This window comes from Bos javanicus, chromosome 22 (assembly GCF_032452875.1).
Source record: "Bos javanicus breed banteng chromosome 22, ARS-OSU_banteng_1.0, whole genome shotgun sequence".
NCBI classification, from domain to species: Eukaryota; Metazoa; Chordata; class Mammalia; order Artiodactyla; family Bovidae; genus Bos; species Bos javanicus.
In genome coordinates this window covers 32,227,901-32,245,515 of record NC_083889.1, presented here as the reverse complement: position 1 = coordinate 32,245,515, position 17,615 = coordinate 32,227,901, and the positions used below count along the sequence as shown (strand labels likewise).

At 43.1% G+C, this 17,615-nt stretch overlaps 1 protein-coding gene across 2 annotated transcripts in view; it reads right to left on the bottom strand.

The window, feature by feature from the left end:
- The window catches only part of FRMD4B (FERM domain containing 4B), a 358,627-nt gene that overhangs the window by 176,805 nt on the left and 164,207 nt on the right, over positions 1 to 17,615 (bottom strand). The window contains exon 1 of one of the 2 annotated variants that reach the window (XM_061396420.1): positions 17,118 to 17,423. The exons of the other annotated variant lie outside the window; for it this stretch is intronic. Coding sequence (XP_061252404.1) covers positions 17,118 to 17,279 — 162 coding nt within the window. The 5' untranslated portion in view covers positions 17,280 to 17,423. Of the gene's footprint in view, positions 1 to 17,117; positions 17,424 to 17,615 lie in introns of those variants that run through there. 2 annotated transcript variants of the gene reach the window in all.

Here is a 17,615-nt window from a genome sequence, read left to right as displayed (position 1 = left end):
TTGATCTTACGTTTTGATTAGATACAACTAAACTCTTCTATGAAAAGGTTGTAACAATTTATCAGATTATAATTAAATTCTGCTTCAAAATATCCACCTCATCTCTTACCCTTATTTAAGATAACTTCATTGAGATGAGAGAGGAAGTGAGTATCCCATTTCTAACATTTGTCTTTTTTGGCGTATTTCAGTACCAAGGCCTTTTCCCTAAACTACAATGTACTGTGTTCTAGTCGTTCTGCCGGGGTCCAGCCCTGGCTGATCCAGGGTATTCGAAGCGGGGATGGCGATGGCGAGGATCAGGATACAATAGCTTCAATTAGATATTAATTAGAGATGTAAAGAGTAATAGAATGAGGATAGCTCAGTAGGAAAATTCAGTGGAGAAAAGAGGCTGAGTAGCTTGGTTTACGCGAGAGACCAATAAAACTTCAAGACAAGAAGTTTGCACCACTTACGTAGGCTGCAGGCATCCTTCCGTTCTCCCGAAGGAGAGGAGACACTGAGGCCTCCCCGGTTGGATCTTAGAAGCCCAGGCAAAATTAGTAAGCTTGGTGGGTTCCTCGCTCCAGATGGAGACTCAGCCAGAGTGAGAGAGCGAGCGACATGGGGAGACCAGCATTTCGAGAAACTGATCCCAATTCTTTATTTTCCATGGTCTACTTTTATACACTGAGATGTTATGCAAAAGTCACGCGGGGTCAGCAGTCCTGACTTTTATCAAAGTCAGGTGCTTCATACAAATGTATACAGAGGTCTTAGGGGTGTTACATCATCTTCTGGCCAGGGGGCCTGCTGACAATTTATGACCCTCTCCTTGTGACAGCGGTCAGTCAACCAGGACACTTATTTCTCCAGGGGTGATTATTCTCAAAACAGATGCCACCCAAATAAAGTTACATTCCTATAGGGTGAGGGTGTAGTGGGTTTTAGTTAAGGAAAGAATTTACTTAGCCTAAGGTCTAACGTGATTAATATCAAAGGTTAATACTTATTTCTTCTATATATTCATTAATGTGTGTAAGGGCAGGGGATATGGAGACTTAGCAACAAACATTGGCTCAACAAATGAAAAACCCTTCACCAATACAATTTCTAATCAGCCCATTATACTTATTCTAATAGTTTTCTAACTTTTCTAAGGAACCTGTTTTTAGAAGGTTTAAAGCATCTCGTGCCTCTCACGGTTGGGAGGCTGTGAGCAACCACATGTGGCCAGACAAGCCTGTCAGGCAGGCTAGAGAACCTTCAGAGGAGTTTGTAGGTTAAAACACTCTTGTCACACCCAGGAGTTTTTATTAACTGGAGCTCTAGTTTAACTCCTTCTCCGAAAGAGGTGGTGGGGGACAGCCTCCTGTAAAGTCAGAGGTGTAGGTGGGAGCACAAAGTAGTAAAGCAGGCAGGCTCTGGTTATGGGGGTAGATGCTCGAGGATTTCCAGGGGGACTCCTGAGGCTCGATCCCGCCTTTGCGTATGTCAAGCCTCCTTCCTCATGACCTTTGCCACTGGCGGAGTGCCTCATTCTGGCCCCCAACAATGTTCTAGACACCATTATGAGCAGTCACAAGGACATCCTTTCCCTTAAACCTGGCAACAGGGACCTCCCTGGTAGTCCAATGTTTAGAACTCTGTGCTCTTAATGTATGGGGCAGGGGTTCAATCCCTGGTCAGGGAGCTAATATCCTATATGCTGCATGGCATGGCCAAAAAATCAAAACCAAACAAAAAACAGCTGCCAACAGTATGACGATATATTATGTTCCCATTTCATAGATGAGGAAACTGAGGCCCAAAAGAATGAGGTATTAAGCTTTGGGTGATACAACCAGGAAGGCATAAGGAACAGGATTAGAGCTCATATTTATCTGATTCCAACATCCTTAGCTCCCAAAGGGTATGTGCAAATCACTCAAAGGAAATAGATAAAGCTGTTCATCTCATTACATGTTCCATTAAAACAGACTGATGTCATTAATATCTGTAAATAATAAATGAAGCTGCATGGGCCAAGGAAGGCTGCTTCCTCTTTTTCCTCACAGGTCCCTCAAGCTCTTAACTACCCACCTGGTCCTCCTTGGATGGAGCTGCTGGGGAAGGGGTAGACGCAAGAGCTGCACTTTGAGTGACTTGCCCTACTGCTGTTTACTGACCACCCAGCAGCCTCCAGTATGGCAGCCCACGCCAAGGCCTCACTTCACAGATCAGTGAGCTGAGCCAATGCAGAAGGTGACCAGGAACACACGACCAGTTCTCTGATTTTGTATTTTCTTCATTTTTAAACCAAGGGAAACAAGTGACATTGTTGACCAAATCTTCATTTGCTGGACTTCATCAAAATTGATAGCAACTTCCTGAAGAATACAATCTATTATGGAACCCAAACATATTATTGGTACTAGATATTTACTTCAGGGCTATAATATAAATTTAGAAGTGATGTTTAAGATTAGGGGAAGAAAAGTGATGTCTGGTAAATATGTTGGCTCGTGGTCTTATTTTGGGGAAAAACTTCAGATACAGTGACATATATAAACACACATGCACATATGTGTACATGTATTTATACATTTTTCATATATACATGTATACACACACACATATGTTATTTATTTACACATTTAAGTGTGACCTATTTAGCGCAGAGAAAGTATACCAAAAAAGAGGGTGGGGAAGAAAAGGATAGAAAGACATAATTAAATACTTAAAACACACAATACACAGCATAAAGGTGTGGCAAGTTTTTGCTATATTTGTGACCTAATGTAATGCCTGAGCCTGAAAAAAAAAAACTTAAACTGATGCAATTTGGTAGTGAATAAAGGGCACTGTTCAGACTCTGGCACTAACATCTCAGAAAAATTTTTTTTCAAACTCAGAGTTGGTTTCTGAAGTTTATTAAAGGAAAAATACATTCACTAAAAGAAATCTCATTTCCAGAAGGAATTTGACAGGAAAAAATCTCATGAGCTTAGCTGGAACTATATCTGGCATCAATACCTAGAAAGATTAATATACAAAATCTTAAGGAAGGAAAGACCCCATAAATTTAAATGAGTTGATGGTTAAGATTCTTCATATCCTGAACCAAACTGCTTCAAACTTAAAACTCTGATTACATTTAAAAGCTGATATTTAACTATTGGTTAAAAGTAAGTGCACTTTGTCTTCAGGAAATATTTGGTAAATGCCTCATATTCCTTTTTGTTCTGAAAGATTATGCTGCTACTGCTGCTAAGTCACTTCAGTCGTGTCCGACTCTGTGAGAACCCATAGACGGCAGCCCACTAGGCTCCTCTGTCCCTGGGATTCTCCAGGCAAGAATACTGGAGTGGGTTGCCATTTCCTTCTCCAATGCGTGAAACTGAAAAGTGAAAGTAAAGTTGCTCAGTCGTGCCGGACTCTTAGCGACTCCATGGACTGCAACCCACCAGGCTCCTCCATCCATGGGACTTTCCAGGCAAGACTACTGGAGTGGGTTGCCATTGCCTTCTCCGAATGATTCCGTCATTATTTGAGGTTGATAATTAGACACCATAACCCAGCTCTTGTAACTCAACGGGTCAAACTCTCTTTATATTGTCTGTGCTTGCAGAATTTTAAAAAGCTTGGACATAGCCAAAGACTTAGGGATAGCAAGCTTTTAATTAAACACTAATGAAGAGCAGAAAGAAAGTTTTTTTTCCTCCCAGGAATCCAGGCAAATCCAAAGGGTCCATCCATCCTTATTTCCAGGGGATGGGAATGATCTGGGCCAGGGTCAGAATGATAATCAACTTCCACAGAGTGCCACGAAGAGAAAGCCAGGGGTCTAAAACGTTTGTCAGCATTGGTCAGGCCAAAGAGGGCACCTTCCAGAGCTTAACCACAGGGCCGGGCACAGGAAACAGAGATCACTTGACAGTCAGCGCTGACGAGAACTGCAGAAACTGCCAGCTTCCACACCCTGGGCTGGGCACGGGCGGGGACTTGCAGCTGGTAGAACACAGAAGCCGGGGTCCCTGACTGACCCTGTTTTACAGGGGTGGGAGGAAACATCTCACTCTGCTCTCTGCCCTCTGTTTCCTTAACGGAATGACTTTCAGAGAACTACTCGCAATCAGCTTACACTGGCTTGGGGCTATTTTCCATAATGAAAAAGAGTAAACACACACAGACACAAATCCATTTCAACACACGCGGCCTCGTCCTGGATGTTTCCAAAACTTCATAGACTGTAAACATTCTCGTTGGACAGAGTCCCCTTCGTGCAGCAGCCTCCTGCTCCAAATTCCTAGCTTCTTCCTATAGCACGTGCGGCCACCATTCCAGCCCACCCCAGTACACTGTCCCTCGGCTGGGCATCAGAAACGGCCTCCTGACTGCTCTTACCATTCCCCACCCTTCCCCGCCACAGTGGCTAGAGCAAGTTTCTTAAAATGTAAAGCAGATCCCTTTGTTCATTTGTGCTGCGCTTAGCATGTCGGACTCTTTGCAACCCTCCAGGCTCCTCTGTCCATGGGATTCTCCAGGCAAGAATACTGGGGTGGGTTGCCATGCCCTCCTCCAGGGGAACGTCCAACCCAGGGATCGAACCCAGGTTTCCCGCATTGCAGGCAGATTCTTTACCGTCTGAGCTACCAGTCAAGCCTAAAACTTCACTGAATGTGGGGCTCAAACCCACGACCTTGAGACTAAGATTCTCATGCCCTACTGACTGAGCTAGTTTGTTCATTTAGTCAAGAACTATTTCTGAAGGAATATTATGTTTCAGGAGCTGAGGACACTGCAGTGAACAAAGCAAAGTTTCTCCACCTCATCAGCTAACATTCTGGTTGGGGAAACACAGTAAGCACCTAAGCAAATAGATTTCCTAACGTCAGGTGGTGATAGGGTTACAGAGAAGAATAAAGCAGAATAAGAGAACAGCCCGGGGTGGCCTCACTGGTTGGGTGGCATCTGAAGAAAGATCTGCAGGAAGTAAAGGGGGAAGCATGTCTCGTGACCCTCTGGGTGACAAAGTTCCAGGCAGAGAAAATGCCAAGGGCAAAGGCTCTGAGGATGGAATGCGTTGGCAGGGCTGAAGGAACAGCAAAGAGGTCCGTGTTGCTGGAGAAGACTTACAGAGAGAAAGAACATCTCAAGTTGAGACCAGAGGTCAAGGCAGCTCACTGACACAGATTGGTGGTTGGCCAGAGGTGGGCTTCCCAAGAGGCTCAGTGATAAAGAGTCTGCCTGCCAATGCAGGAGATCCAGGAGATGTGGGTTTGACCCTGGGGGTGGGAAGATCCCCTAGAGTAGGAAATGGCAACTCACTCCAGTAGTTTTGCCTGAAAAATTCCATGGACAGATGAGCCTGGCAGACTGCAGTCCATGGAGTTGCAAAGAGTCGGACACGATTGAACACACATGCAAAGGCAGGGCTTGGAGGGAGGGTGAAACGGGTGAAGGGGATGAAAAGGCATAAACTTTCTAAAATAAATAGGTCAAGGGATGTAATGTACCACGTGGCACTATAGTTAATAATATTGTATTGTATGTTTGAAAGTTGCTAAGACAGTAGCTCTTAAAAGCTATCATTATAGGAACAAAAAATCTGTAACTGTGTGGCGATGGAAGTTAACTAGACTTATTGTGGTAACCATTTCACAATATATATAAATATTGAATCATTATGCTGTACACTTGAAACAAATATAATGTTATATGTCAACTATTAACTAGAATACACACGCATACACAAATACAGTGAATAGAATGCTAACATTAGTAATAATAAAAAGACCAGAAGTTGAGCGTGTCTGCTGGGGGTGGTTGGTGAAGGACACTAGAGAAGAAGGTATCCATTATGCAGCAGCTGGTAGGTTAAAAGTGAGACGGGCTTTTTCTGAGTTGTTAGTCATTACAGGGTTCTGAACAAGACGATGGATGACATGATCTGACTTAACATTTAACAAACCACTCTGGAGGCTGGGCTGGGAGTAGACTGTAGAGGGAAAATGGCATTAGTCATTCAGTCTCAATGGGTTTATTAATACCTGCTATGACTACAGGGTTGGGTAGAGGCAGAGATTAGAGGCCAGAAAAGTGCTAGAAAGGACTCAATGAAGGCACACGTGGAAAAGGAAGAGGCTGACTGGTTTGCAAACCACGCCCATTCCATGCAGTGGCTGAGGGATGGATTTAGACAGATCTGAATCCTCCATCTTTGCTCTTGGCTAAGTGACTTAACATGCTAAACAATGTTTATGTCTGCCAAGTGGGTTTTATAGTGCCTACTTCATGTCATTGTTAGGAGAATCAAATGGAATGGTAAATATGAAATGCTTAGGGAATTCCCCAGTGGTCCAGTGGTTAGAATATGGTGCTTTCCCTGCCGAGGTGCTGGGTTCGATCCCTGGTCAGGGAAGTAAGATCCTGCAAGATGTGCAGCGTGGCCAAATGCTTAGCGCTATGTCTGACAACATATAAAATGTTCATTAAGTAGAAATGACACTCCTTAACTGCTGATTTTGAGCCAGGTACCCCAAAGAGACCTTTATTATGTAATCTTGTGTTGTCTCCTCAACAATCCCAAGAGGCAGGCACTATTATAATACCATCCCCATCACACAGGTGAGAAAAGGGGGCACGAAGAGAGCATGTAACTTGCTCATGACACACAGCTAGTATATGTGGGCATTTGGGCTTAATTCCTGATCACAGTTTGCACTATTCATGACTAGCATGATAATTTCAGGCTTTAGGATCAACTTTGTAAGGCATCCAAACATTTACATTGGAAAAGCTACTTTTTCTGAATCCATGTTACACTTTTATATCAAACTTAAAATGTACATCTTATTTTATCTTTTGTATAAGAAACAAGTTCAGAGCAACGAAGTCACTTGGCCCAAGGTCACACAGCAGGTAAGTGATGAAGTCTTGATTTGTAACCCAGGCCCAGCTGACCAAAGCCCATTTTATTTCTCTCTTTTCTCTTTTAGCTAATAGGCATCTAATCACATTTTAATGAGACTAACTAATTCCTGTAAAAATGTTTGCTGGCTACTTTACCCAAGCATAGCATGATGCCTGTAATAGCAGTCTCCTAAGCAGTTGGAAATTTAAGAATCACATCAGAAGAGCACTTACACGGATGAGAATGCCATCAGTAAGTGGGGCCCCAGAGCCTTTATACATGAGAATCTAGGGCTCTCGGTCATACCAGAGTAGGGTTCAGGGTTGAGAGAGAGAAAGTTTAATGCCTTCATCTTGGAGAAAAAAAGGAAACAATTAAACATTTATGAGAATCTTTGCCTTCAAAGAATAAACATAGAAGACAACAGCATTAGGAAGACAGAGTCTCTGATAAAATGCTGTGCCATGAAACCATGTGAGCACAGGATCTCTGTGCAGTGGTCAGTGGGCCCCTTTCCTACTTGCTACATTAGACTATAGTTCTTAATTTGGAGAGGAGAGAAGATGTTGGAGCCAAGGCTTCTGCAGATTTTAAAAGCTCCAAAGGTTATGCATATGCATAAGATGGTGAGGACTGCACATATGAAGATAATTGTGAGAGATTCATCCATCCATCCAACCATTAGTTCATCTGTTCATCTAGCCATCCAACCATCTTCCCATCTGTCTGTCCATCCATTCTTTTATCCATCCATCCATTCATCTATCCACCCAATCATCAGTTCAGTCCAACCATTTGTCCATCCACCCAAGCATCTGCCCATCTGTCCGTCCATCCATCTCCTTGTCCATCCACTGTCCATCTATCCATCCATGAATACATCCAACACTGTTTTAGTGCTTTCAAATATTAATGCATTTTATTTTTATAACAATCCTGGGAGCATAACTCTTTAAGGGAGGCACTATAATTAACCATATTTTACAGCAGAAAAAAGTTCTAAAAAATATTTTTTAGATGTAATTTAAAGTCTTTATTGAATTTGCTACAATATTGTATCTGCTTTTTATGTTCTGGTTTTTTTGCTCACCAAGGCATGTGGGATCTTAGTTCCCAAACCAAGGCTTTAACCTGCACCTCCGATATTGGAAGGCAAAGTCCCAAACACTGGACTGCCAGAGAAGTCCTAGAAAAAAGTTAATGAGAACAATCTCTGAGAACTCACATAGCTAACAAAAGGGAAGTTAGGATTTGAATTCAAGAAGTTTACACATTTCATTTTTAAGCACTCAGCTATGTTTTCACCCAATGTTTGTTGAGCAAATAAGTGAATAAATGAGATACTACCTTTATATATCTTTTTAATAAAGCTGCAAGTCAGGGGCAAAAGGCTAAGTGTTTTATATACTTACTAGCTAATAAGACGTGGTGCTGAATCATGATATCATTCATGAGCTTTAGAGCTCGGTTCAAACTTCAGCACAATGTCTTATTAGCTAATAAGTATATAAAACCAATGAGGTGGGATTCATGATATCATCTTGAAGAGTGATTGTAAGGACAGAGATAAGGCACAACATCTATTAAAGCCAAAAACCTAGTAAGTCTCCCTTTTAGTACATACTCTGGAGAAGCTCTTGCTCACAAGCACAAAAAGACAAACACAACCTTTTCAGTGTAGTATGTTGGGGACACTAAAACTTTGCCAACAACCTAAATGTCCATCAACAAGAGGTTGGTATGTTTAAGGCAATGGAATATAAGAGTTAAAATGAATTTAGAGACAGGTCCCAAAAGCCTGTTGAGAGAAAAATAAGGTAGCAGAATGACACATCCTTATTTAAATTTTACAAACACAAAAATAATATATATTGTTTATAGATATAAATATATGCGGCAAAATGAGAAAGATGTGTCTGGGGATGAAAACCATGAAATTCAGAATAGGACTATTTTTAGGGAGAAAGGAGAGGTAAAAACGTGGTTTCAACTGATTCTGTAAATTTTTATCATATTACAAAAAAAAAGTATCGAGAGAAAACATGGTAAAATATTAAGATGCCTTAAAACTAAGTGGTGGGTATGTGGGGTTTTACCTATATTATCATTTATACTTTTGTATATTGAAATATTTCCCCAAAGATATATTTCTTTAAAAAAAGATAATACATGTAAAGTACCAAGCACAAGGCAGAGCACAGAGTAGCTGCTTAATAATTAGTAGCTATTTGTCAAGACAGTAAGACGATATAAAAACGCTAGTTAAGGAGAAAATAATTATTTAAGCAATGAGCTTTGCCCACACACAAAATTCAAGAAACTAAAAATGATTAGGATAATAGGAGGAAATGGTTCTATTTAATTTACCATATTGACCAGCTTCTCTCATGGCTAAAGTTAATTTCACGAATGTCAGAATTTTTATCTTTTAGGTATGTATATGCATACACACATATATAATTACTTATGGATTTTAATTTCAATTTTTTTATCCCATTTGAGTCATTCACACTTTTCCACAACCAAACTGGACATCCCAAACATAATGTTCAGAAGAAACATAAGTAGGGGACGAACAGGAAGTTATTTTATGCTCCAGGGAAAGATGGAAGGAGAAAAACAAACACCAACCTGAAAAGGGCAAGAGAGTCTATTCTTAACTTGATGTTTTACAGACTGTACAACACGGGTTCAAAAATGCTTTTTAAAGATCCTGCGACGGATTGTGCTGATCTTGAATCATACAGTCCTTTAGAAATTTATTTATGCTAAACAATGGGCTCAAATGTTAAGATAGTTTTCTTATCAATTTTTGGCATCCCAATTTCCTCAGTGGTAAGTAGACTCATATTTCCTTTATCAACCAAGTTTTCGCTTCTTTCTGTATGTGTTGCTACTATTAACTAACTCCATGGTTGCACAATTCATTCAACAGAGCATAAGAGCCAGTTGGGAGACTGCCATGTTTTAAAGCTCGATTCTTCATCCTTCACATCAATGCAATCCCTTTACTTTACTTCCTTCCCACTGGCCCTGCCACAGTTCAGGTTTTGACCCTAGCACCTGTCGGGCAGACATTTGCATAATATGCTGTGTGATGAGCTGCCCAGACTTATTCCATCAGCTGCCTAGAGATTTTTGAGCTGTCATCTCAGATTTTATTTAAGGAATTAAAGAGAGAAGTCTACTTCAAGAACATACCACTGACTCAAGGGCAGCCCATCTCCAATGATGGGGTGATGAAGGTGGGGTGGGGACACCCAGACCTCTTGTTCCAGCTGGAGACAACTTTTAGGTTCAGAGCCACCGGTGAGGTCAGCTGAAGTCTTTGTTAAGCCTGAACTGCAACCCAGTTTCTCTCTCTGTTCAATCCTACTTCTTTCTATTCTCTCTACAGTAGAGATCCTCAGAGCACTCTCTAGTAAACTTCCTGCTTGTTAATCTCTGTTTCAGAGTCTGCTTCTTAAGGAACCAAATCTGCACCAACATTCATGCTGTTCAGTGGAAGGACTGCTTTCCCGGGACCTTGTGGTCGAGTGAGTGATGTGACCAATGACTCGAAACAAGTGACATGAGTTACTTAGAGACCAAGCACTGAATTGCCAGTGCAAAGCCCTGAAGAGCTCTTCACTCTCTATTATGGCAACTGGCAATGTTCAGGAACATTCTGTGAACCTGAGTGACAGTGATGAGCAGAGCTTCCAGCCAACCTGCAATTGGACAGGTAGTCTGAACTGAAAATAAACTTTTATTTCTTTAAGCCATTAGGATGTTGGGACTGTTTGTTGCCATAGTAAAACCTACCCTATTCTGAGCAACACACATACATCATTGCAACAGCCTCCTAAGGTCCCCTCCTTTCCTGCTCCACTATGCCCCCACCCTTGGCATCTATCAGCCTCACTCCTGCCAGGGACAGTTCTAACTTAACCCGTCTCCTGCCCTCAAGGTTCTGAAGAAAAACATCAAATCCTAATCTTAAAATAAAAGACCATTCAAATTTGGATGTTATCCCCAATGAAACCCTGTCTCTGACTTTGTCTCTCTCTCTCTTTCCTCGTGCATGTGTGCTAAGTTGCTTCAGTTGTGTCCAACTCTTTGCAACTCTATGGACTGTAGCCCACCAGGCTCCTCTGTCCATGGGATTCTCCAGGCAAGAATACTGGAGGCGGTTGCCATGCCCTCCTCCAGGGGATCTTCCCGACTCAGGGATCGAACCCGCGCCTCTTATGTCTCCTGTATTGGTAGGTGGGCTCTTCATCACTAGTGCCACCCGGGAAGCCCCTCTTTCCTCATCAACCTTAGAAACTCGTTATAACCATCCCCCTACCCTAGAGCTTGTTTCCCCACTGAAACGGCCTGAAATGCCTGCCCATCTGCCTTTCTCCACCTAACTCCAACTTGTCCTTTCAACTTCAGCTGGAGAATCACTTCCTGTAGGAAGTCTCCTTGGCTTCCATTATCCCTCCCCGTTCGCTTTACTCCTGTCTGATTAAAACTCCCTAAGCACTTGAAGGACCCAGGTAAAACCCTTCCACAGAGTTTCATTTTCTTAAATGTGTCCCCTACTTGACAATAGACTCCTTGAACACAGGAGACAATCTACTTGACTTTGTCTTACTAACACCTCGGCACAGGAACTGGGACATAGTAAGCCCCTGATAATTATTTTAGGTATGAATATATGGACAAATGAATGACTCAATCTGTAACTCCAACCATGTTCTACAGTGAAGGACCTAGCAAAGGCAGACTGAACACTGATCCTGAATATTGTTTATTAATTTCCTAGAGACTAGGTTTTTTATGAGAAAATTCTTCCATATTCCTTCAAGTTCTATTTCTCTATGATTAAATTCTAAACTTTTCTTCCTCTAGCATTCTCTGCCCAATATATTGTTTTTTCTAGTCTGAGGACTGGCAAACTTTCTCCATTTTAAAAAACCTAATAGTAAATATTTTCAGCTTGGTGGCCGATACATTCTTTGTATCAACTATTCAGCTGGAACTAGTTGAGTTACAACAATTTGGTTCTGCCATTGTTTTTCAAAGAAGCCATGGACAACATGTAAATGAATGAGTAGGGCTGTGGCACCCACTCCAGTACTCTTGCCTGGAAAATCCCATGGATGCAGGAACCTGGTAGGCTGCAGTCCATGGGGTCGCAAGAGTCGGACACGACTGAGTGACTTCACTTTCACTTTTCACTTTCCTGCACTGGAGAAGGAAATGGCAACCCACTCCAGTGTTCTTGCCTGGAGAATCCCAGGGATGGGGGAACCTGGTGGCTGCCGTCTATGGGGTCGCACAGAGTTGGACACGACTGCAGTGACTTAGCAGCAAGCCAATAAAATTTTATTTACAAAAACAGGAGGCAGGCCAGTCTTCCCCTGTGGGTTGTAATTTGTCAGCCCCACTTCTGCCCTCTGTAATTCCGGGGGCTCTGGAGAGTGGAAGGTGGGGCCAAGCAAAGGATGTATGGTTTGAAACGTACACAGGTCACTGAAAGCTCAATGAACGACTGCCATTTGGAGACTTGGTCTTCCATAACCAATATGGCGGGATGCAAAGTTCAGGTGTTAGTGATTTATGGGTCATCAGAATCTTGGAATATAAAGAGATTATCTCTTCAGAGACCCTATCGCTAGCTGCCTGCGACCTCCTAGATTTTCGTACGGGCCATCAAAAATTGTGGATCTACTGTGTGGAATACAAGCCCAGATACCTAATGTCTACCCTACATTGGCTGTGTGGGAGATTCCATAGTCTCTCTTACTGAACATTTTTGCATATAAAGATGGAAATTCAGTTTCCAGAGAATCAGTCTCACTTATAAAAACAATAATTAAAACCCTAAGCAATCCTTTATCAGATACCTTCCTCGGGTCTGGTATTCAGTTCTTTATGTACCTGACAGCTAACGTTTATTTATGTCCTTGTGCCACTCAAGGCATTCAGTGTTACACACATTATCTCATGAATTTTTTACACTATCCAGAATGCCAAGGCTTCAGTTCTCCTCTCTTACTCAGGAGGAAATGGGGCTCAGAGAGAAAAAGCAATCCACTCAAGGTCAGATTTGCTCAAGTTGGAGCCCACAGCCTCTGCGGTGATCTGGCATGCCTGCTGCCCATCACTGCCAGCTGTCTGCCCCAGGGGGCTAACCCAGTCTGTTATGGTCACTGAAGTACCCTAGATTCTGTCCAAAGTGCCTCCTCCTGGAGGCAAATGACTCCATTCAGGGTTTGCAAGAAATTCTACCTTTGAGACGTTGGAGATGAAAGGAAAACATATCCCAAGTAACAAACTGAGGGCTTTGTTAGAACACGTCACACTTAATAAAAAGCAGAGAGTGTTGATCCTTTTTCAACGACACTCTCCCATCATTTTCCGCCTCAACTGTTTGTTAAGCCTAATTAATTGTGATACCGCAACCCATCTGGGCAAGATAAAACAAGAGAGATATATCAGCTTTTAACACTCAGCCCTAAATGGAAGAGTGAATGTCCCATGTCTGCTATGTCGACCAAATTCAAATCTTTACTCATCAAGCAAGTCTTTGTTAAAAGGCAGCCTTGGTGCAGCCTCAGTCTGCTTTTTATTTAGTTGCATGACTACAGAAATGCCTTGTAGCTAGTATCTTTATTATTCATGGTTTCTGGCAAATTAAGTCTCTAGCCTCTCCAATATCTAGGAGTGGAGGAAGTATTCAATTCCAAAGAAATTATGCCTTCCCGGCTGTGCTGGCCAGGCAATGATGTGGTTGCCAAGTTCCTTACGAATAGGTAGAGATCTTATTTCACTTATAGTATATGAATAAACAAAACACCCCCTGGGGACTGCCAGGTATTTCGTGTAATGGATCTCTCCTGCCCCACCCTCACTCTCCAGTGACTGAATCCTCAATTTTCTTACAAACAAGACTACTGAGACTAGAAGCAAGTGTTTAACCAACACTTAAAAGAAAAAATGGGTTCAATAAAATATGTAACCCTACGGTGTTTTAAGTTCACATGCCAGAAACATGAGTAGCACAGTAGAGCATTCCCCTATGAGTTTTAGAATGTATAATTATGGGAGAGCAATACAGGTATTCTAATGATGGGCCTCCTACCCCCGTAACTTGAATACATTACTGTCGCAAGATACTTACAAATATATTTGTGCATCCGTGTTTGTACTTATCTTGAAAAATAATCATTTTATTTAAAGAGCTCTAGATTTGAGATTCTGGTAATGCAGTGGACACTGACTCATCCCTCCACTCCCCCCGACACTGTCTGGTAGCTTTGTCATCTGGCTGGGGCCAACTTCACTCTTGGCTTCAGAAATGATGCGGCCACCCCAGTGGCCTAAGCCAACCGATGAAATTTAGGGTTTCTCAACCTTCTTGTTCATTATCACTCCCTTAAGGAGCCTTTGAAGATATTTATGTTGTTCGCTAGTCACCTCACCCCCCAAATTCCACAAGTAGACTGTATATCTGTTCATGTATTGTATGTATATCTATGCTTTATACACAAAGATTAAGTTGGTTTTTTTTTTGCCTCCCTCTCATCCCTAGAAAATGATTTTGGCCTGTTGGGGGCCATATCATTCCCTTTGAGAATGCAGGAATTATGTTTCCACTCCCTGTGCCAATCAGTGCACGGCAGTAGGGGTGAGAACAGACCCTAAACTGACTCGTCATAGTGCAAATAGGGAAATTATTTTTTGATAGTTGATGCCTTTGAGAAATCCTCTTTCTTTCTAAATGGGTTGATATGTAGGCCTATGTCCTGGAACTACTTTGGCTATCTGCTATCACGAGGAGGAAACCAAATAACATACAGCCATTGCATGAACAAGATAAGGCTGAAAGAATCATGGAGGACAACCAGAGTGCCCTGATCAAGCCATACCTGAAGTTTATCCTACTCCTAGATTTTTCAGTTGTGTCAAAAGTCCCTACTGTTTGTTCTGCAGGTTACTTTGAGTTCATTTTCGTATTGCAATAAAAATAGCCCAACTGGTAGAGCAGATAACATTTACTGAATATGTCCTAAAAACTCTCAGCACTGTCAATTAAGTCTTGCATCAACCTCTAGAGTTCATACTATTATATTTCCCATTTTATAAACAATGAAACAAGAGTAGTAAAATTAAATAACTTACTCATGACCATACATAGGTGGAGGCAGCGTTTGCTCCTGTGTCTACTTAACTTGGAGTAAAAGGTATTAACCAGTCTATTTTATGGCCACTCAGGTCTATAGAATTTATATTTCTTGTTCAAATTTGAAAGACATTAAAGGAAATTTCTTTGCTAACAACTATGTTGTACAATTTAAAAATCTATAGTTCTCTCAAGTTTTAAAATATTTTAAAATTATTTCCAAAGACATGAACTTTGATTACTTAAGGCTCAATACTTGTAAAACAGCATCGCTGACTCAATAGACATGAATTTGAACAAACTCTGAGAGAGTGAAGGACAGGGAAGCCTAGTGCGCTGCAATCTGTGGGGTTGCAAAGAGTCGGACACGACAGAGCAACTGAACAGCAACAAAGATGGTCATCATTATTTTAGGTGTTTCTCCTTATCATTAAGAGAGGGTACTGGCTCCGTCACGATCCATTTTATAGAAGAGAAAACCTATAGTTCAGTAGGTTCAAGTTGCAGTTCTGCTTAAAAGTAATTACGGATCAACCTTATAAAGAACGTGTGGAGTCTCAGGCTTCTGAAACTGTCATTTTTGAATGGCTCACTACCAGAAGAAGAGGTAAGCTGTGAGTCCCTGGAGTCTTTGGGAGAGGGGCACAAGGGTTGCATGGTTAACCAGAGTACCTGTGCTCTCCTTTTGAAACTTTCTCACATGTTAAAAAGTGAAAACATAACTGGATCAGGGTCACTTCTCCTGCAGACCAAACTGAACAATGATTTCCCCAAAGAGAAAAAGGCTGAGAGGCAGACACACCTCTGACTCCAAAGAGCCAGGTGATCTGTGTCATGTGACCAGATGGGCTGTCTCCACAGCTCCATAATCCTCTCAAACTGCCACACGCTGCCCTGGTTCTCAACCTGGCTTCTGGAGTCTTTCAAAATGCGAGACATCTCAGGCACGTTATCCAAAGCAGAGTCGGGAAAGCACAAACCTTTCCCACAGTTTAACAAGGATGCCGTGGATGTCAGGGACGACAAGGCCACGCCGGTTCCCACAGTTGGATCCCAGGTGCTGGTCTTTGTCATTTTGCCTGACTGATGGAAGAAAATGGCTTATCAACACTAGCAGCTTGATCAGATATGGCACTCAATAGAATGACATATGAATTAGAGCCACACTGAGAACATGGTCAGAGTAGGGAGAATCCAGGATCTGCAACAAAGCTGATTCTTCATCGCAGGAAAGAAAACGTGGTGCTATACTTTAAACTCCAGGTAGAAGCTTCCTAAATGCAATGTCGATTAAAAAAACACCTCAATGATATTAACAGCCAAAGCACAGGACTTCTAAATCCACAAATGACTGTTTTTAAACAATGAAGGGAAGCTACAGCCCCAGAGAGACTGAACAAAGTTGCAGCATTTTTTGCCTGCAGGACGGGACCTAGCAGAGAAATAAAGAGGCTGTGTTGTGTGACGGAGTAAATCCAAACGTTAGCATTCCAACGCTCAGCCAGGCCACCACACCCCTCCCCAGCCCGTCATCCTCCTGCAAAAGTGTGCACAATTTGCTGTCCTTCCTTCCAAAAGCCAGCAGACACAGAATCAGCTTTTCCTGGCGCTGCCTTGCAAGCTGAGGCTGCCTGATGGAAAGGCAAAATCAAAGGGAAGAGTGTGAATCCATAAACTAGTGTGAAATCCTTGTTCCCTGAAATGCCTACCTTCACCTGCAATGAAATGAAAAGGAAGGAATCATGTGAATGTCAAAGTTGCTCCCTGAAGAGGCTCTGCTGCAAAGCTACAGCTTTCTGAGCTAAGTGCCCTGCCGGAACACCATCACTCTGTAACAGATGTCTGCAAAAGCAAAGGTAATTCACTGAGGGTGCCCCTTACACATTGGGGGAAATTCACAAGCTTTGTCAGGCAGCAGTTACCTACAGTGGCTGAGCTTTTGACCCAAGAGTCGAGCAGTCGGCTAGGAGTTGAAAAAGAAAGCGGTGGAGGGAGAGGGACAATAAAATCATACAGGTGGAACCGGTTTCCCAGGAGCGCCAGGCATCCCGCTAGGGCCCTCGGGCGCCGCGCGCCACGGCTTACCTGGTACACTTCCCGCAGCCCGCACCACGTCCGCAGCACCTGGTGGCAAGCCCGCAGCCTCTCTGTGTACCATCTCCGCAGCGTGGACACGGTCAAGTTCCACACGAAGCGGCTGCCGCTGAACAGCAGGTCCTCCACTCCGCACATGAACACTGAAGCCATGCCTTCTCCTTCCCGCTGAACCCGGGGGTGCCCTGGGGGCTCCCGCAGCTGCAGCCCAACGAGCCCGATTGCAGCGGCCCGGCCTCCTGGGCTCCGGACGCCGGCTTCTGCGGGCCGCCGGAGGTCAAGCCTTCCCCCAAACTGGTCTTTCACGGTGCGTCCCGGCCAGGCTCGGGCGGCATGCCCCGGGATTGGGCGCCCGCCAGCCAACGGCTGCGGCGGGCACACAGAAGCCCAGTGTCCACCCCGCCCGCTTGCTGGCAGCGCCGAGAGAGCTGCGCTAAGCTCCGCCAGGCGAGCCCTCGGTGCTCCCGGGGCGCCGGAAGCCCGGACCAG